Source organism: Bubalus bubalis, chromosome 5, assembly GCF_019923935.1.
Source record: "Bubalus bubalis isolate 160015118507 breed Murrah chromosome 5, NDDB_SH_1, whole genome shotgun sequence".
In the NCBI taxonomy this organism is placed as follows: Eukaryota; Metazoa; Chordata; class Mammalia; order Artiodactyla; family Bovidae; genus Bubalus; species Bubalus bubalis.
The window spans coordinates 129,903,585-129,924,709 of record NC_059161.1 but is presented as its reverse complement, the minus strand read 5'-3'; the positions used below and the strand labels follow the sequence as shown (position 1 = coordinate 129,924,709).

Here is a 21,125-nt window from a genome sequence, read left to right as displayed (position 1 = left end):
AAACAAGTGTCTGAAGGCAGACCCTAGCAAGGCAGGCCCTGCTCTGACCCAGCCTGTGAAGGACAGGGGCACTGCGTAAGGGGCTGGGAGGAGCCACAGCATGCTGGGCTCTTTGGAGACGGTGGCTAGGGAGAGCTTTCTGAGAACGGGGCTGACCTCTGAGCAGGAACCTGTGTGAAGTGAAGGGGCTAGCCCTGGCACCTTGGGGCTGACCATCTTCCAGGCAGAGGAACAGCAGGTGCCCAGACATGGGCTTGGTGTGTTCACATGATGGCAGAGGTCAGTGGAGAAGGGGTACCAGGTGAGGCCGTGGAGACTGGCGCCCTATCCCCCTACCCTATGCATGACTTTCTGTACCATGTGTGGAGTTCCATGTTCATGGTGATGGAGACCAAACTGGGTGGGGCAAGGTGGGGGAGTTGCTGGTTTCTGAGAAAGGAATGTTATGACCTTGTTAAAAAAAATATTTCTCTGGCTCCGGAGGTTCAAGAATGGAGACAGGGTGCGTTTTAGAAAGACTTCCTGTGGTCCAGACTTACTTTAGGATGGTAGAAGGGGAAGTTGGGAGCAGTGGGCAGATTCAGGTATATTTTGAAAATAAGAAAAACTGATATCCACCCAAGCCTATGTCTTAGCCAGCTCAGGCTGTGACAGCAAAATATCACAGGCGATGCGGCTGTGAAACAAATTTACTTATCACAGCCTGGAGGTTTGAAGATTGAAATTAGGGTACCAGCACAATGGGGGTCAAGGGAGAGCTGTCTTCCTGGGCTCCAGACTGCTGCCTTCTCTTTGCATCCTCACAAGGGAGAGAGAGAGCATGAGAGAGAGAGGGAGAGAGAGAGAGGGGGAGAGAGAGAGCACACGCTCTCTGAGGTCTTTTTTATAAAGACACTAATCTCACTCATATGGGCTCCACCCTCATGACTTAATCACCTCTCCTCCTTCTAAAACCACCACATGGGGATTAAGGTTTCAACACATGAACTCGGGAGGATATAAACATTCAGATCCCCTGGAGAAGGAAATGGCCACTCATTCTGATATTCTTGCCTGGAAAATTCCATGGACAGAGAAGCCCTGCAGGCTACAGTCCATGGGGTCGCAAAGAGCTGGACACGACTGAGCACGCATGCACGCACGCATGCACGCACACAAACATTCAGTTCACAACAGAGGTTTCCAAGCAACGGCAGTTAATCAGCAAGGGCTGGGATAGGAGTCGGTGTTCTAGCTGACTCTGCCCCAGGCTAGGTGATGTTGACCTTTTGGTGCTTCAGCATGCCCCCATCCTTAGATGATAACACACCTCCCAGCCCTCAAGAGAGTACCAAGACTCCAGAGAGGTAGCAGGGAAACACATTTTCCTTTTTGAACCACATCACCTTCTGCAGTGTGGTCAGACACCCGCATGGCCCTTGGGGTCAGACATGAGCTCTTTGAGGTCAGAGTTGACCTCCTCCCCAATGGGTCTCCCTTCAGCTTGCTCACAGATGAGTGAAACCATGAACTCTCAAACACACAGATGCAATAATCCTCAACAAACTATTAGCAAATCCAGTGTAGCAATATATAACACTGTCAACTAGGAGTTATCACAGAAATGCAAGGCTGGTTCAACATTTGAAAATCAATCAGTGTAATTTACTATAGCAACAGACCAAAGAAGCAAGACCATATGATCGTCTCAGTGGATGCAGGAAAAGCAACTTTATGGTGACAGACTTGAAGTTTCCCGGCTCAGATTGGGAACAAAGTAGAGACATCCACTCTCTCCAGGCCTATTTAACAGCATTCCAAAATCCCAGCCAATAAGATGATCAATACGTAGATTGATTTTGAAATGCTAACAACAAGTTTCTACTGTTTAGCAGAGGGAACTATATTCGATTTTCTATAAAAAACCATAATGGAAAAGAATATATATATATAAATTTAACTAAATCTTGTTATTGTACAGCAGAAATTAACACAATGTTGTAGATCAACCCTATTTCAATAAAACATTTAAAATAAATACATAAAAGACACAGGGACAGTCTTTTCCACGAATTGTGCTAGGAAACTGATCTCCACAAGGAAAGAGTGAAGCTGGACCCTAACCTCACACCAGGTACAAAATTAACACAACATGGATTAAAGACTTAAGTGGCATAGCCAAAGCTATAAAACTCTTGGAAGAAGGGAGGTGGGAGGGGGGTTCATGATGGGGGGCACATGTACACCCATGGCTGATTCATGTCAATGTATGGTAAAAACCACTACAATATTGTAAAGTAATTAGCCTCCAATTAAATAAATAAATAAATAAAAACACTCAACCTAGGAAAATCCCCATTGTTTAGTTTTCAAGGGGAAATGAAATGTTTTCCATTATTCGTGATACTTAAAAAATACACATCATCTACTGTGTAAATCTTTACTTTTCTGAATGTTATCCACGATGTCTTGAAATGATCTGCTCATATCAGATTTTACCCACAAAGTAAGTGCTTGTGAAATAATCTGCAGTCTTTGATGACTATAAAGTTAAAATAACGTTAGTGACATACTGAACCTAAAATCAAATAGTGGAACATTAAAATCAACACAAATAAAAGCTTCAAACTTAAAAAAAAAACAAAAACTCTTGGAAGAAAATGGGAAAAAGTTCATGACTCTGAGCTTGATTTCTTGGATGGGACACCAGGAACTGTAGCACGCCAGGCTTCCCTGTCCTTCACTATCTCCTGGAGTTTGCTCACACTCATGTCCATTGAGTCAGTGAGGCCATCCAACCATCTCATCCTCTGTTGCCCCCTTCTCCTCCTGCCCTCAATCTTTCCCAGCACTGGGGTCTTGTCCAGTGAGTCAGTTCCTCGCATCAGGTGGCCAGAGGATTGGAGCTTCAGCTTCAGCATCAGTCCTTCCAATGCATATTCAGGGTTGATTTCCTTTAGGATTGCCTGGTTTGATCTCCTTGCAGTCCAAGGGACTCTCAAGAGTCTTTCTGGAGCTATTTCTCTGCTCTTCCCCAGTAGCACGGCCCTCACCAATTTGGGCGGGCGTCATTCAATCCAAAGGTTGAGGATAGGTGGATTCACTCTCTTCTCGAGGTGGGATGTCCTCTTCTGCCCTTGGACACGGGACCCGCTGGTTCACTGGCCTTCAGACTCAGGCTGAACTACATCACTGCCATGGACAGTGGAGGACTTGGCGTCCATGACCATGTGAGCCGATTCCTAGTCCGTCTCTTTGTACGTGGATCTCCATACATTCCGCTGCTTCCATTTCTCCAGGGAGTCCACAACTTAGCGAGGGTGTGGGAGAGCCTGCGGGGGAGCCAGCAGGGCCTTCCTGCTGGGCGACGGGGACGGCTCCCTGGGAGGTGGTCACCCAGAGCCATGGGCCTCCCTGCACGGATCTCAGGCCTGGGTGGGGCTGGGGGGCCTGGCAGGGTGTTTCTCTGCAAGGTCCTCTGAGGGCACACGGAGGAGAGCGGAGCCGGGCTGGGCTCTGTCCCTGGCCTCCTCACAGCTGAGTCTGATGACACCCTGTGTGTCTGCCGTGGTCTCTTTTGCTGTCGCCCTGTCCGATCAATCGCGTTTAGCTCCAGGGGGTCAGCGGTTCTGTCCTTCACTGGACAAGGGCTGCTGAACTGGGCAGTGCCACTCATCTTGGTGGAGGTGGGGTGGGCTTCAAAATTCAATTAAAATGCTAACTACTCTGGCCCCAGAGAGCCTGATGGCACAGCCTGAGGTCCCCAATGCGTTCAGCTCCTGGAGGCCCCCCCAGGCTGCCTCTTAGGGTCTCTCCCTCTCGCATCCCCATCCCCACAGAGGTGCGGGCCATGGATACCCCGGGCCGCTGGGCCATCCCTGGATTCACATTGCTGTCCAGAGCTGATGCATGGTCGAGTCTATGGGAATGACATGGCCTGGGGAGCAGGAAGGACCGGCCTCTTACTGAGAGCATGCGTGCAGTGAAAGGCAATTTTTGGAGTAGACGAGGATTTACAAAATAATGGGCAGGAACTTCCCTGGTGGGTCAGTGGCTGGGACTCCACGCTCCCAATGCAGGGGGTTTGATCCCTGGGTTTGATCCCTGGTCAGGGAACTAGATCCCTCGTGCTGCAACTACGGCCCAGCACAGCCACACAAATACATAAATATTAAGAAAGAAACAGGCAAACCACACAGAAAATTAGCTCATCTGCTCCATAAGTGGTTGAAAACTGCTGGGCATATTCATCAAAGAGCAGAGACCGGGCTGGGCTGGGCCAGGTGGGCAGATTGGGGGTCCGCCCTCTTGTTTTAACTTTAAGAGCTCCAATTTTAATCACTGTAAGTATTGGAAAATCTCCCCACCTTGTTAGATGTGATGCTTTATTACAAGCAACTGTGATCAGCGGTGGGGGCCTTACTGGGGGTCCTTGCACAGCCGTCTTGGTAAATATTTGCATATGGGCAGAGGGCTGGTGGGCAGCTGTGTCCATCCACTGGCATGGCTTCCTGGGGAGGGCTGATGACCACTGGTAACCAGATGGTCTCCCATGAGGGGTTGTAGGATCTGGGGGCCCACCAGCACAGAGCCACCAAATGCAGATTCCAGGGTCCCTGGGGGGAGCCACTGGCTTGTGGAGGGGATGTCAGCACTTTGGGCCTCCAGGTCTTCCTTACATGTATTCAACCTAAGGTCCAGGCGCCAGAGGGCAGCTGACCAGAAAGGGAAGGCTCTGGAAGGAGGCACCCTGCAGAGGGGTGGCTCCAAGAGAGGAAGGGAGCAGGCCTGGTAGGTGGGCAGGGCTGTTCAGAAAGCAGCGACTTCTAGAAGGAAGCCAAGGTGTGTGAGTGTGGAGCTCCACGCCAGGGCTGGTTTGCGCGTGAGCCAAGCACATCCAGGAAAGAAGAATTAAACGATGGAAGGGCACGTCCCTCAGCCTGGCATGTGCCTGGCGCCCTCCATCCACAGGGACACATGGCCCCCAGCCTGCACCAAGTCTATTAGGAAAGCCCGCTCCTGCAGCCCACTTTGGCTCCAGCCTCGCCTCCTCCTAGAAGTCCTCCTGGACATCCCCCGGCTCAGCCAACTTCCCCTTAGCCTCCTTGGAGCTGAGCCCATGTGGCTATGAGCCCCAGGGAGGCAGCTGCCTGTCTGTCTGGGTTTGTCCGTCAGGGTCCAGCAGACTCGGGAAGGTGGAGGGGACCCCAGTGTCCCAGGGTTTCTACCCTCCTTCTCTGGGTGGGGAGGTTTTGTTTCATGTGTCCACACCTGCTGTGTAAATATCAATCTGCTCTCTGTTGGCGGGGTGGGGTGGGCAGAGGAATGACGTGGGGTTGGGGGGGCCTCTGCATGCCTGGCTGGGCTGCACGCCCCCAGCGCCTGCCTCCTCGGGGGTCTCCCCTCCTCAGTCCGTAGCTCAGCAGCTGGTGGGGTCTTTGGACCTTAAGCAAGGGGGTGCGAGGAGCGGGACATGGTGGGGTGGTGGCCGGCGTGGGGACGGACCCGGCTGCTTCTTGCAGCCCCCCGACCCCCACGGCTGCTTCTGCCCCCTCCTCCTCGTCTTCGGCTAGTTCTCCCAGCCGGGTCTTCAGTCTCCTGTGCTCTGGGAGATCCCACCTCCCTCCATAGAGCCCCTCCCCTAACAGCCTCAGCCCTTCTGGAAGCCCGGCCCAGACGGGCACACCCTGACTCCGAGGAGCCAAGGGAGAAGGTCTCCCTCCCACCCCCAGGGATTCCCGTTAAGTTGGTGGTGAGGCAAGTCGGGTCCAGGCCTGGGGAGTTTTACAAGCATCCCAAGTGAGCCACTGAGTAGTGGGGTGGAGAACTTCAAGGAAGAACTGGGTCCCTTGGGGCAGTCCCTGAAGGAAAGTTATTACATGGCTCAAAATAGCCTGGAGTTAAAACTCTCCTCCAGGTCCTCCCCACCATTCTGTGCAAAACAAAGAACTCTCTCACCCGAAGGAAAAAAAAAAAAAAAAAAGGACATTAAGGTTGATTATGCCCAGCTCCCAGCCAGTCCAGCCTCTGGTGGATCTCCAGAATTCCTTGCCCCAGCCATTTAAGAGACAACTACTCCGAACAACCTTGGAGAAGAACAGGCCCCCTTCAGACAGTAGCTTTCCACATATACATCTATATATACTTACTTTTTCCTTGGGTTAGTGCAGCATCTCACTAATCTGACTGCTGCCCCTTCTCACCTCATTAAAGGTGATCTGCTCCTGTAAAGTGCCAGTCTCGTTCTTTTTCTGAACCTTGCCTTCTCTAACTCCCTTACCCTACCGTCCCAACTCCCCAGATATGGCGGGCAGCCAGCCCTCCTTCCTAATGTGGGCTCCTTTGCTTAGCCGGGGCCGCAGGTTTTGGGGTGAGAAGGTCTCCCCGACCCTCTGATGAGTCAGGTCTCGAAATGGAAGGAAGAGGTCTATCATTTCACAGAAGCAGGAAGTCAGCCCAGGGGGTGAGAGCACGTGGCCCCCGCCCCCATCACACTCCCCAGCGCCTGCCTGTCTGTTGCGTAAATAGGTTATTCGTAGCAAAGCCCTTGAGTGGTAATGTCCCCACCCCTGGAGGCCCGGGGACTTCAGCTTCAGGCTCAAGCTGGGGGGAGGAATTCCGGGAGGGGTCGGGGAGCCATCGAGGGTCTGTCTTCCCCAGAATCACGGCCCTGGAACGTCTGGGGCTCACTGTCCCAGCGCCGCGTGGAAAAGGGGCTGTCGCGAGGCCCAGACCTGGCGACGGAGAGGGAGGCCCCTAGGCCTGCGGCTAGCCTCGCTCTTTCCCGTGGTCCCTTGGGCTCTTTCCTGCACTTTCTGGTTCTTTCCGGCCCAGGTGGACCTGCAGGGGCCCTCGGTGAGGTCCTTCCTGAGCAGCAGGAGGCTGGAGAGAAGGTGGGCGAGGTCTTCCTGGGTCTGTTCGCCCTGCCTCCCCCACCCCAGGGCAGACCTCTGTGCTCCCAGGAGTGAGGTGGCGGCAGGGAGGGGCCCTCCAGCACAGACCCCGGGGCCCTGGGGGAGGGACAGGGCTTCCCTGGGGGGCCGGGCGGGTCTGTGAGGCCCTGAGGGGACAGGAGTGTAGGGACCACTGAGGGCAGAGCCAGGGGCCGAGCACGGCAGCCACACCAGGTGCCCCTGGTCCTATGGTGGGGTGGGTGAGGGCAGAGTTTCCTCTTGGTGCAGGGCCAGACACTTGGACTTTCACTTCTTTCCAGGCTCTCTTGCAGGGTATACCCCTTACCTAGAAAGCCCCCTGAAATCCAGGATGGGGTTCCCTGCTTAGGCTTCATAGCCTCTGGATATCCACTTCTCTGAATCCTATTCTGCTGCGAACCGATCCTCACAGCGGACCCCACCCCACACACACTCCTAATTCATACTAGGGTATGAGGGATTGCTGGTGGCTTATCTGAAGTCTTTCATTAAAAAGTTTTGCATTCTTACTGGGGAACAAAAACTGAATCATTTTGATCCAAAAGGAATGTTTGATCATCTTCTTCTCTCACAAAGAGTAGCTGTTGAGAGCGGGGGTGGAGAAAGGCAGGACTGAGTCACAGAAAGCTCTCTCTGAAGCCAGTCTGGTAGACAATGCAATGGGTTGTTCAGCCTTTCTGAGCCTCAGCCTCTCCCTTCTGCAGAGGTTTTAATCACAGCTTCTTATCAGGTACTTCGGGAGGGTAGACAGAGGGAAGGCTCCTGTGCCTGGCATGTAGGAGGGGCTCCATTATTGCTCTGTTAACCCCCGTGGTCAGATGGGGAGAGGTATCCATGCTGGTCCTCCACTGCAATCCTCATTAACTCACTGGCGCGCTGAGTTGCCCCGCCCCCTGCCCACGGGCGGTCACATCGTGAGTGTGGCAGCCTCCGCTCCAGCTGGCACCTCTGGGGTCTCAGCTTCCCCCAACCTGATCTCCCGTCCATCCATCTGTCCTCCCTTCCCCAAGCACGCTAAGTCGCTCAGTCCTGTCTGACTCTTTACGACCCCATGGACTATAGCCCTCCAGGCTCCTCTGTCCTTGGGATTCTTCAGGAAAGAATACTTGAGTGGGCTGCCGTGCCCTCCTCCAGGGGATCTTCCCGACCCAGGGACTGAACCCAAGGTTCTTAGGTCTCCTGCACCAGCAGGCGGGTTCTTTACCACGAGAGCCACCTGGGGAGCCCACCTCTCCATGTGCCGGCCCCAAAAAGGTGGAGGTGCAGCAAAACCCTCGCCTCAGAGTGACCCCTGCTGGGAGGAAAGGAAGATGCTCTAGGGAGCGATGGGGAAGCCAGAGGACCTCGGGGCTCATCCCGAGGGGCAAGAACAAGCCAGGCGGGTCCTGCCCAGCTCTCCAGGGCCATGAGGGCCCGAGCCTAGACCTCGCTCAGAGTCCTCTCCAGGTGCCCCAGTCTTCTGGTTTTGTAACCACCGGCCGGAAGGCTCCCCGTGGGGGTGTGGCTCCGGGTCTGGCAGAGGGGAGCCCCGCTGAAAGACCAGGCTGCTGCTAGTACCTACGGGCTTGGCTCAGCTGCAGGACGCAGGAGCCTGGGACACCAGGTAGAGACCAGGTGGTGACTCTGCAAACCGGCGACCCCTCAGCAGGACCCCCAGCAAGCAGCGGGGAGCTGGGGGAGGGGCCTGGACCGCATTCTCTGTCCCAGCCCATGGAGGAAACAACCCCCAGATGCCTCCATCCTGAGCTTCTGGCCCCCAGAGTGAGAGGCTAGAGGTCCATCACTGAAGTCCCCGTGCGGGGCTTGGCCACCAGCAGCTCCAGGAGACTAACACACATCCACCACGAAAGCGGGACGCGCGAGGGCCCCCAGGGCTCTGACGGAGGCCTCAGGGGGAGAGCTGGTGTCCCCCAGCACTGATGCCCGGAGCACAGGAGTGACTCTGCCTTCTGATGGCGTGGCCGTGACTGGCTGAACAGAAGCGGCCCTTCTCCATCTTGGAGCAAAGGGGACTGTTGTGGGCCGCCCCCCCACCCCTGCTACCTCCTCCAGGGAGGCCTCCTGGCAGCCTCCTGTGTGGCCCGCCTTCCACCCCTCCAGCTCTTTGCGGTTTTGCTGGTTTTCCATCTGGACAGGAAGCCCCTCCAGGCTGGCGTGGTGCCCGTGCTGTTCAGGCCTCTGCCCACAGCCTCGCAGTGTGGCCGCAAAGGCAGGTCAACCCCACGGTCAGTGCAGCATGTGGTGGGGAGCCCTTACGGGGGCCTGGCACACTCGCGGCTTCTGTGTTGACCCCCGCCTGGTGGGTGTTCCGCTCACCCGCCTGTGCTCGTGGAGGAGCAGGGGGCGCCCCACCCCTTGGGTCCTGTGCACTCAGGCCGAGGCAGGGAACCCCTGCGGGGCGGAGGGGAATGAGGGAGAGTCTCTGCAGGAAGAGGAGGAGGCAGCAGGTCTCGCCGGCCAGGTGGGGTGAGCTGTAATTTAAGGCAGCTGACAGGCCCCATCTGTGCCAGCCCGGCCCGCCTTCTCCTTCACACACCTGGCAAGGACGGCCGTGGCCACAGCGGGCGGCCGGGCGCCGCGCCAGCAACGGGGCGGCTCCCCGGGCCCCGGGCAGGAGACGCTGTGTCCTGTGGCTGCTGCCTCTGCTGCCCCAGGGCTCGGGGGCCGTGGGACCTGTAGGGGAGCGGCAGACTTTCATCTGCCGTGGAGGAGTCCCTAGGAGCCCAGCCTGCTCTGTGGGCGGCTGCTGGGCGGGGGCCTGGCAGTCGGTCCATCCAGCAGGCTGTGTCTTTGACCGCGTCATCACCAGGCTGCCCCGGTGGACCTCCAGGAGCCCACGGTGAGCAAAGCAGAGGGTCCTACCGTCCAGGGTACCCTCCGGGCTGAGAGACAGTAATCACATGGATGGACAGGCAGCTCGTGGGAGTGCATGCCCACCTGTAGACCCTCACTCCGTAGCCCCCGCCCTGCTCACCCCCAGACCTCGGCAACTGCCGCTGTGGTTTTCCTGACCCCCTGACCCCCAGGGCCATCTGGCCGGCCCCTCATCTGTGCAGCCTCATGGTGGGCCTGAGATGTTGTGAGGGGAAAGCGTGGCGTGCCCCTCCTGTGATGCCCCCCACCCTCATGGCCGGCCCCTCAGGCCCTCTCTCCTGTCAGCCCCCTGGGTTCTGTCAGGCGTACCCCCACAGCCCTGGCTCAGGTTCCCACTCCCCTGAGATGAGCCCTCCCCTCTCTGAAGGGCTGCGTCCCTGGAGTCAGACCCCCGGGGATGACCACAGCTCTGCCACTTACTAGCTGTTTGACCTTGAACATCGCTGAGCCTCCGGGTGGGCAGGAATTGCAGATGGAATTGCAGGATGGCTCAATGCCCCCTCCCCACGATATCCTGCCCTTGAGCTTGGGTGCCACCTGTGAATACCAGCGAGATGGTGCCTCTGATGACTTCACTCAACCTGGCAACGGGGATCTTTGCAGAGGTCACTGAGGCCGCTACTCAGTCGACTTTGGTTCATCAAACAGGAGATGAGTGGGGTGGGTCTGGCTACTGGATCCGGAGGCCAGAGACTGAGGAGGTTTTGACAGGAGGGAGGCTCTCCCCCCAAAGACAGAAGATGCCACGTAGCAGGGAACTCAGTGGCCCTGCTGACAACCAGTGAGGAAACGGGGGCCTCAGTCCTATGGCTGCTAGAAATGGAGTTTGGCCAAGGGCCTGAGTGATCGTGGGCATAAGCTCTCTCCCAGGGGATGAAGAAGGAACTGGCCGGCAGCTGTCCTGATTTCTGTCTGTGAGGCTCTGAGCAGACACCCAAGAGAAGCCTGGACTGCTGGCCACGGGAATAATAGTGGTGGGGGTGGGGGGTGGGTAGAAGCTCTTGGAGCTGCTAAGTCTGTAGCAATTTGTTACACAGCACTAGCTGACCAATACAACCTCCCATGCTCCAGTTTCCCAGCAACAGGACAGTTCTTACTCAGGACAGCAGTTGCTCACAGGCGGGTGTAAGGACAAGAGAGCTGGAGCAGGAAGCCCCCAGCACAGCCGCACTCAGCAGGTGGGGGCCAGGGGGCCGTTTCGGTCTGCTTCGGTGACCTGCAGTCAGCTCCTGCCACCTTCCCCGCCCGCCTGGCTGCACCCTGGAGCTGGCACACTTCGTCACTCTGTTGATGATCGGCTCTGAGTCTGCCTCCTTCAGGCCCGTGGTGGGGGTGCGGGAGGGGTGAGGTTGGGGGTGTCCTGGATCCCCAGGGAGGTTTCACAGAACAATGCCTGGAAATGTCTGGTGAGCATATTCGGGCTGGACCGATGAGCTGCTGGTCAGAGAAGGGGTTTGGGTCTCTCTTGGGGTCCGGGGCACCCTGTCTGCTAATGCTTGGCCTGAGCCTGGTAAGGACAGGGTGGATCTCAGATGGCTCTGTTACTGAGCTAGGGGCTCCTTCCCTGCCAAGGGAGCTGCCCTCCTGCTGAGTCAGTCCTCAGAGCACCCCCAGGCCTGGAGGAGAAGCCGAGAGGACGTGGGTTCAGGGAGGCCTGAGGGGCTGGACGGGGGCTGTGGGTTCCCGGGGTGCACAGGGCTCTGGAGGACGGACAAGTATGTGACAAGGACAAATTGTGGGCCAGCTGAGGACTGCCAGCCAGAGGATGCTGGCTTCTGACTCAGCCAGCTGCGGCATGACACTTGCTGGCTGGAGATGAAGGCCCAGAGGGCTGCAGGACACACCTGGGTCACCCTGGGCCCCTCTGGCCGGCTGGCTCTGGGGCATCCTTGCCCCTGGCCTGGCCTTACCCAGGGGGAGTGTGAGGAGCGGGTGATCCCAGGTGGTGCTGCAGGGTGGGAGGGGCGGGAGCGGTAAGGGTCTGCTCTGGGGGAGGGCCACGGCAAGGCTGGTGAAGTCGAGGGATCTGGGACAGTGCACAAGGGCTGTCCAGCCCAGGGACCCGCGTGGGCCTGGGGGCCCTGTGGGGGCTCCTTGAGAAGGACAGCAGAAGCCCAGCCAAGAGGCTTGTTTGGAGCTGCCCAGCCCCCTCAGGGCCCCAACCCCTAGCAGCCATGCTCTGCCCCGACTCACCAGCCCACCTGCAGTCACCACCCTGTCCTGGCTCCTGGCAGCTCCCAGACGCCCCCTCCCCACCCCATCACCTCGGGTTTCCTTTTAGGAAAAGAGGGTCTTTCACCCAAAATCACCAGCCAATGGCTTCAATCAGACCTCTGGAGGGGCGTCTCTTGTGGCCCTGGGGCCCTCCTCGCAGGGAGAGGCCCAGCATGTGGGGACCCCAGGGGAGTCTGCTCCCCTGCAACCCTGCCCAGGAGTGGGGTTCAGGGGCTGTGCGCTCAGCGTCTCCCTCCCTGCCTTCCTTGGCTGCAGGACGAGAGCTTGAGGAGCGAATGTTTGGATGTTTCCTTTGGCCCAATTACTATTCCTCTCTTCACCCTCTCTGCCGCCTGGAGGAGTCAGCCTGAGAGTCAGCCAGAGGCAGTGGGATGTTGAGGAACCAGTTGCCAAGGCCCCCCGAGGGACAGAGGTCATTGCCAGCCTCCAGGACTGGCAGACGGCGTCTCCTGGGAGGGCACCAGCCCAGGGCTCCCTGCGGGGCACCCAGTGCTGAGCAGACCTGCAGGGGGGCTGGTCTGCGGCAGGTCTGAGTCCCTACCCTACTGACCTGGGGTGGGGGGTCCCTGGGTGGTGGGAGGCTCAGACCCGGGGCTGGCTGCTGCAGGGCCGGTGGTCCCCACCCACAGGGACAGCCTCCCAGCCCCACTGCCCTCTGTTTATGGAGCTTGCTGCCCTCCCCCCACCCCTCCCGCCCACGACCCAAGCCATGGAACTTCTTGCTGCCAGACCTGTGGGCACAGCCTTTCAAGAGGTACATACTTATCTGAGACTAAAATGAATTTGTTGGCTCTCCAAAGATGAATAGGAAAATGCAACATCAAAATTAACGAACGTTCAGTTAAATTTTTAGTGGCAACAACCAAAAACACACCTATGGTCTGGTGTTACACCATGCCAGCCACCCCACACCCGGGAGCTTATTTCATTCTCACAAAAGTGGTGGCGAGGCAGGCACGATTATTAACCTCTCAGATGGACAAAGGGAGCAGAGGCAGAAGGCAGGCCCTTGCCCAGGGACATGCAGCTGGTGAGAAGCAGGGACTTGAACCCAGGCTCCGTGACCATCACCTCTGTCTCCCCGAGTCCTCCACGCTGGCCGGTTTGGTCAGCTAGCCCGGTCTAGAGCAGCCCTGCATCCAGCTCCGGGGCTCTCCTGGGGTCCCGAGCCGGCTGCTCCTGCCCTGCCGCACCAACAGAGCCTTCCTCACCCAGGGTCTGGACCACAGGCCCTGGGCCGCAGCCTCCTTACATTATGTAAACACTGGAGGAGACAATGCCGCGGTGGCCAGGCCCCCCCTGACCTCGGAGCCCCCTGAGGGAAAGGTGCTGAGCTCCCCAGGTGCCTGGTGCACACACAGGCTGGGGACGGGGAGCTGAGCCCTGCCGACCCCACTTCTGCTGCAAGAACCCTGTCTGCACCCCAGGTTGTATCCATATCCTCCGTCACACCCTGAGCACCTCTCAGCTTTATCCTCCACCCTGCCAGGGTGACGTTAGCTCAGAAATTCACAGATACTCCCCTCTGAAGTCTGGTTTTTAAGAAAGAAACCGTGGTGGGGAAAGAAGCCAGAAGTCTGAGGCTCTGACGGGACACAGGGATCTTCAGAAGTGATCCTGCAGGGCTCGCAAGTCCCAAAGCGCCCACCCTGTCCGGCTGCTCCTCCAGGAGGCGCTGGCTGGAGCTGCCCCCAGGGGTGGGGTGGGGGAAAGGGACGCGGAGGCCCAGGCATGGGTGCAATGCAGTACTGCCCGGGGTGCCCTGGGACCCACCTGCCCAGCTCCCACTGAGGGGCGTGTCTGGGATGGGGTGGGGGGTGGTGGGGGGTGGTGGCGGGGGCGCCCCAGACATTCCCTTCAGCCCCCAAAGCGCGGCGGCCCCCCCAGGCGGGCGGCGCTCACTCACTGTGCAGCAGGGCATCCGGGCGCGGCGGGCTGGCTCCCTCCTCCAGGCGGGCCGGCTCCCTCCTCCAGGCTGGGCCCCTGGAGTTTCCACTGAGCTCTGCCACCCCGCCTCTGGGGGGAGGTGGGGTGGGCAGTGGGGCGGGGTGGTGCACTGGCCCAGCAGAGGGCTCAGCTGACCCCTCGGACCCTGGCCGCCCCCAGCACAGGCTCTTCTTGGCGGGGACCCTGCAGGTCCGGAGCTGGCAGAGTCTCCAGGGGAGTGTCCAAGCGGTGTCCGGAGGGGCCGTGGACAGGTGCTGCAGGCTGCCCAGTGAGGGCCGGCGGGTACTGCAGGACGGGCACCCCCTGGGGGTGTGGAGAGGACCAGCCGTCCCGCATGCGCCTCTCCAGAGCCTGCAGCCGTCCCCTCCAGCCCCCAGCCGCCACCAGCAGGACCGGCTGCAGCAGCCGCCTCGGGCGCCAGGAGGATCTGGGTCCAGCCGCGCGGCTGCAGTCTGAGGAGCAGGCTGGGGTGTTACCTAACACCCCGAGGCAGCCGCACCTCCCTGTTGGCAGGTTTGCTTCGAGATGACAGTGGGAGGTAGACGGGTCATCACGCAACACCAGAAGATCCCCGCTGTGACCTCCTGTGGCTTCTTCCTCCCGGGCAGAAACTGAGGCACAGAGAAGCTGAGCGACAGCCTGGGGTCACACAGCGAGTGTGAGGCACAGCGAATTCAGTCCCAGCTCCCTATGTTCCAGTGTCATTCTCCACTCCCCCGAGTAGCCAGCTCCCGCCCAGCCCAGCCCTGCTCACCCTGCTTCGCCCACCCTGCCCTGCAGGTCCTTCTCACCCCACCCCCTGCCTACAGCATTGCAGGAGCAAGTGCTGAGGAGCCTGCTTTTGGAAGCTGGGTTGGGAGAGCTGCAGGTTCCCTACACACAGGTGATTCTTCGTGGGGGCTGGGGAGGAGGGCAGTGGACATAGGTGACCCCTGGGGTCTGGGGAGGTGGGCAGTGGACATAGGTGATCCCTGGGGCCTGGGGGACAGGGCAGTGGGATGCAGGTGACCCCTGGGGTCTGGGGGGAGTGCAGTGGGATGCAGGTGACCCCTGGGGTCCTGGGAGAAGGGCAGTGGGACATAGGTGACCCCTGGGGCCGGGGGGGGGGGGAGGGCAGTGGGATGCAGGTGACCCCTGGGGTCTGGGGAGGAGGGCAGTGGACATAGGTGATCCCTGGGGCCTGGGGGGCAGGGCAGTGGGATGTAAGTGACCCCTGGGGCCTGGGGCAGAGGGCAGTGGGATGCAAGTGACCCCTGGGGTCTGGGGAGGAGGGCAGTGGACATAGGTGATCCCTGGGGCCTGGGGGGCAGGGCAGTGGGATGTAAGTGACCCCTGGGGCCTGGGGCGGAGGGCAGTGGGATGCAGGTGACCCCTGGGGTCCTGGGAGAAGGGCAGTGGGACATAGGTGACCCCTGGGGCCTGGAGGGGAGGGCAGTGGGATGCAGGTGACCCCTGGGGTCCTGGGAGAAGGGCAGTGGGACATTGGTGACCCCTGGGGTCTGGGGGGAGGACAGGTGTCTCCTGGGAGGCTGGAAAGGAGGGCAGTGGGACAGACACTGGGATGTGTCAGCAGGGCCATCTTTAGCCCTGTCTGGCCTCTGCCACCAGGGTGCCAGCCTCTCCTTCACACGCTCAGCTCCGCTGCTAGCCCCAAGTGGCCTACAGCTGCAGGATTCAGGGCGTGAAGGGAGTAGGTGCAGAGGGGTGGCCTGGGCAGCCAGAATGCCCCTCTGACTCTGCCCTACAGGGTCTTGTACACATGACCCTTGGGCCCTTTGCCCAACTTACCATTCGGAAGTGGAGGGAGGCCGCCCTGCAGGTCCATGGCCTGGGCTTTGTCGATACACCCACCACCTGCCAGGCAGGTCCCTTAGCCTCTCTGTGCCTCTGGCTGCAAAGTGGCCTCTCAAGACCCAGGACAGACTCTGGTGAAGGCCCTCAGCCCCCAGACCTTGGCCTGCAGAAGCTTCTGTGGTTGGGGGTGGGTGGGAGGCTCCAGGCTGGTCTGCAGGACCCCTGGCATCACGGGTCAGGTGGGTAGCCAGCCCTGCCCAGACCACGACAGCTGGTAGCAGACACCAGGTAGCACTGTCCCCACCTCAGCGATGCTCACCTGTCCTGCCCACTTTCAGCTGTCACAGTCACCAGGTGGGGCATTTGGACCATCGCCAGTGGTGCCCCAGGGAGGAGGTGCAGTCCAAGCAGGTCTGCGGGCCGGGTTTGGCCCCCGGCTCCTGGGTTGGACAAGAGCAGAGCCACCACGTCTGGTCAGCAGCCCCGCTGACCGTTGGAATTTTGCAAGTGGCCCAAGGCTTCCCCTGGGATCTAGTGAGAATTTGATCTGTTCTTCAGATGTCAGGCCCTCCCTCTCTCCCTCCCTGCTTCCTCCCCTCCCTCTTTCTCCTCTCTGGCAGCCCCTCCTCCATCTCTGCTATTCACTGTGCCCAACACAGCCAGCACCAACTTAGGAACAGAGCTCCTGAGCCCCAAGCTCACCTGAGTTTGCAGACAGGTGTGCATACCTGCAGAGAAGGCTGGTGTCAGGGTACAATTTAGAGATTGCTGAGGTCAGCTCTGGGGAACCTGGGACCTGTCTGATGAAGGAGATATAAGCTTAGATCCCAAAGAAGACTGAGAATTTACTTACTTCACTAGAGCAGCTGCTTCAGGAAGTACATCAGCAAATGAGGAGAGGGAGGGAGCCAAGAGGCACGGAGGTGGGTGTAGGCTCTGTGAGCTGAGCTGGGAGCATGGAGGACGTGTGGGGTGGCTCTCTTCCTCCTGCCTTCCTTTGTCTTTGGCAGAGAGTTGGGGATGTCTTGAGGAGGAGGATAAGGAATGATGATGATGAGCATGGTGGTGGTGGTGGTGGTGATGGTTGTGGTGGTGATGGTGATGGTGGTGATGGTGATGGTGATGGTGGTGGTGGTGATGGTGGTGGTGATGGTGATGGTGATGGTGGTGGTGATGGTGGTGATGGTGGTGCTGGTGGTGATGGTGGTGCTGGTGGTGATGGTGGTGGTGGTGATGGTGGTGGTGATGGTGGTGATGTTGGTGGTGATGGTGATAATGGTGGTCATGCTGGTGGTGATTGTGGTGATGATGATGGTGGTGGTGATGGTGGTGATGGTGGTGATGGTGGTGGTGGTGGTGATGGTGGTGGTGGTGATGTTGGTGGTGATGGTGATAATGGTGGTCATGCTGGTGGTGATTGTGGTGATGATGATGGTGGTGGTGATGGTGGTGATGGTGGTGATGGTGGTGGTGGTGGTGATGGTGGTGATGATGGTGGTGGTGATGGTGGTGATGGTGGTGATGGTGATGGTGGTGATGGTGATGGTGGTGGTGATGGTGGTGATGATGGTGGTGATGATGATGATGGTGGTAATGGTGGTGATGGTGGTAGTGGTGGTGGTGATGGTGATGGTGATGATGGTGGTAATGGTGGTGATGGTGGTAGTGGTGGTCATGGTGGTGGTGGTGGTGGTGATGATGATGGTGGTGATGGTGGTGGTGATGGTGATGGTGGTGATGGTGGTGATGGTGGTGGTGATGGTGGTGATGGTGATGGTGATGGTGGTGATGGTGATGGTGGTGGTGGTGGTGGTGATGGTGATGGTGGTGATGGTGGTGGTGATGGTGATGGTGATGGTGGTGATGGTGATGGTGGTGGTGGTGGTGGTGATGGTGATGGTGATGATGGTGGTGGTGATGGTGGTGATGGTGGTGGTGATGGTGGTGGTGGTGATGGTGATGGTGGTGGTGATGGTGGTGATGATGGTGGTGATGATGATGATGGTGGTAATGGTGGTGATGGTGGTAGTGGTGGTGGTGATGGTGATGGTGATGATGGTGGTAATGGTGGTGATGGTGGTAGTGGTGGTCATGGTGGTGGTGGTGGTGGTGATGATGATGGTGGTGATGGTGGTGGTGATGGTGATGGTGGTGATGGTGGTGATGGTGGTGGTGATGGTGGTGATGGTGATGGTGATGGTGGTGATGGTGATGGTGGTGGTGGTGGTGGTGATGGTGATGGTGGTGATGGTGGTGGTGATGGTGATGGTGATGGTGGTGATGGTGATGGTGGTGGTGGTGGTGGTGATGGTGATGGTGATGATGGTGGTGGTGATGGTGGTGATGGTGGTGGTGATGGTGGTGATGGTGATGGTGATGGTGGTGATGGTGATGGTGGTGGTGGTGGTGGTGATGGTGATGGTGGTGATGGTGGTGGTGATGGTGATGGTGATGGTGGTGATGGTGATGGTGGTGGTGGTGATGGTGGTGGTGGTGGTGGTGATGGTGGTGGTGATGGTGATGATGGTGGTGGTGATGGTGGTGATGGTGGTGGTGATGGTGGTGATGGTGGTGGTGGTGGTGGTGATGGTGATGGTGGTGATGGTGGTGGTGATGGTGATGGTGATGGTGGTGATGGTGATGGTGGTGGTGGTGGTGGTGATGGTGATGGTGATGATGGTGATGGTGATGGTGGTGGTGGTGATGGTGATGGTGATGGTGGTGATGGTGATGGTGGTGGTGGTGGTGGTGATGGTGATGGTGATGATGGTGGTGGTGATGGTGGTGATGGTGGTGGTGGTGGTGGTGATGGTGATGGTGATGATGGTGGTGGTGATGGTGGTGATGGTGGTGGTGATGGTGGTGGTGGTGATGGTGATGGTGATGGTGGTGGTGGTGGTGGTGATGGTGATGGTGATGATGGTGGTGGTGATGGTGGTGATGGTGGTGGTGATGGTGGTGGTGGTGATGGTGATGGTGATGGTGGTGGTGGTGGTGGTGATGGTGATGGTGGTGGTGGTGATGGTGATGGTGGTGATGGTGGTGGTAATGATGATATTTTAAAACAATAGAAAGAAGTGCTGTGCAGGCACCTGGCATGAGGTGGCGCCTCTGGCCCTGGAGGCCTACTGGTTCCCCACTTCCTCCTAGCCTGGCTCAGGGGCCACATATAATCCTGAAAACCTGCCTACTCCATTCCATGTTTTCTGGCCAACCCTGGTCGCACCCTGGCAGTGGGAGCCATCCCCACTCTGCTATTTCCCTCCCTAATTAGACAAGTCAATATGTATGTCCCTTCACCCCCAAAGTGTGACGTTAATGGTGGAATTTCAGGCCCCATGGAGAAGGCGGAGGCAATGTTTTTGAGCCTGGAGTGAATCCCGTCCTCCAATTCGATCCCGAAAGGCTGCTCTGGGAGGGGTTGGCCTTCTCCCAGCGCACAGGTACTGAGAGGCCTCCTACTGAGCTGCTAATGAGGAGCAAGCCCCAGACTGGCCTTGCTCGCAGCTCCTCAATGCATGAGGCACAGGAACCTCTCTGTCTGTCTGCTCCCTGCTCCCTGTCTCTCTGACGAGGCTGGGGAGTCCCCACTGGAAGCCGCAGAATGTCCTTCATCAGTGTCTCTGCAGCCGCCTCCCCTCCACCTGCAGTCCATCTTTCCAGGCCACTTGGCCGGTGCAGGCCACCTGCCGCCTGCTTGCTGGAGGACAGGGAAACCTCTTTCACCGGCCTGGGCCTGCGGGGCTGAGACACCAGCGTCCTCATCGCGGCTCCCAGGGTCTGGGCCAGCATTGCACACATGCCCACACAGATGTTCAAGAGGCCGGGCTCTGCTGCAGCCCAGCGGGGGGACCGGCGGAGCCCCTACTTTGTCTGGCCCTCCATCTCTCCATCAGCAAGATGAAGGGGTCCCATCCGTGGTGGGGTGGGGTGGGGGGGCCGCGGGCGGTGGGAATCTTACCCTTGCAGAGAGTTCAATGTCTCATGTTTTTTTGCACATTATACATAAAGGAATGTTCATCCTACTTACAAAGAAACAAGCTCTCTCCTTTTTTTCCTCATGGCGAGGGGGTCCCTTGGGTCTGTTTTTCCCTACTTTTCACCAAAAAAGGGGGCAAAGAAGACCCACTCACTTTCCTCTTCGATCTAGGAAATGACAGAGGGATGCAATAGAGTGGCCAGGGCTCAGGGTGACAGTGGAGAAGGGGGCCCTCTGGGGGGCGGTGAGGAACCCCAACAAGGAGGCTGCCCCACCCTTCCTTTGTGTGCAGAGGGCAAAGCAAGTGAACTCTGCCAGCCTCTGACGTTCAGGAGAGGCCCGAAATAGGAAGTTTGAAGGGAAATTTCCCAACTGTAAGTGCTGTTAAGTAATTAAGATTTAACCGCTGTGAACGCCCAAAAGGTACCTGATCGCAGGCTCGCAGGCCCCCAGCGGCTGACCTCTGGCCCAGCGTGACCGCTGAGGGCCTGCCCTGGGTGGTTGCTGATGAGCTCTCAGGGCGAGCAGGGTCCCTGATGCCCATTCGGGATGCCAGGCGGTCTCCAGGCCGTGAAACACCTTTGTCAGGAGCTCCACACAGAGTGTGGTCTCTTCTCCAAGTCCCCCTTTGACGCCTGGGGCTACTGGAGGGTGACCAAATGCAGACTGGTGGGCCCCCGGAAGCTCTGGCTGGCAAAGATTAGCCAGCAAGTGGGATGCCAGGGCCCCGCACGAGGGCAGAGAGGAAGGGCAGACAGGCCGAGGGCCTCCCTGGACCGCAGAGCAGTTTTCCGGCAGGTCCAGGAAGCAGGCATTCACTCTGCAAGAGTTCAGCTCCTGCAGGCTGGGAGGGGCCCAGAGCCGAGGGCTGTGGACTCCTCCTCCCTGCTGGGAGGGCCCGTGCCAGCCCCGGGAGGCCCCTTCTCTGGGAGGGGAGTCTGCTTACCTACAGGCGTCCCATGGGAGGAAGACACAGACTCGATAGCTTTGTTTAGTCTATTCTAAGGCCTGCTGACTCAGCCATGGTCACAGGCCCGGGTCATGGCGCTTTTCATTCTTCTGAAAACAGGGAGTTCTTCAGGCTGAAGAGAAGTGCTTCAAATTTGAAAGTAAAAATGAAGAGAGCTAGAAATGATATACATGTGCAGGTAATCATAAAAGGATATTTTGTTCTTAATTTCTACAAAGCAAGAGTAGTAAAGATATATGTTGGGGTTTGTAACATTTGTAGAAATAAAATATATAAAAATAGTCCAAAGAGCTGGAGGAGGAAAAAGGGCCTCATCCGTTGGAGGGTCCTTAGGTTGTATGTCGAGTGGTTTGCTATTCACTGTGATAAGTTAAAAGGGCATATTATCATCTCTGGAGAAACCCGCCAGAATATA

The 21,125-nt window shown here is 58.0% G+C and overlaps 1 protein-coding gene and 1 long non-coding RNA gene across 2 annotated transcripts; both read right to left on the bottom strand.

Moving 5' to 3' along the window:
• Nucleotides 1–12,816: 12,816 nt before the first annotated feature.
• LOC123333831 lies at nt 12,817–16,308 on the bottom strand. Its single transcript, XR_006551449.2, has 3 exons — nt 15,756–16,308; nt 13,927–14,606; nt 12,817–13,204 (listed from the first exon to the last, which is right to left on the bottom strand). It is a non-coding gene; the product is annotated as an uncharacterized LOC123333831 (long non-coding RNA).
• A 1,164-nt stretch (nt 16,309–17,472) lies between these two features.
• Nucleotides 17,473–18,591, bottom strand: LOC123465823 (vegetative cell wall protein gp1-like; the record flags this gene model as incomplete). The annotated part of the gene is given in 1 exon segment (XM_045165867.1): nt 17,473–18,591. A coding segment is annotated over 1 exon segment (1,119 nt), but the record flags the coding sequence as incomplete, so codon positions are not given.
• Nucleotides 18,592–21,125: the final 2,534 nt, after the last annotated feature.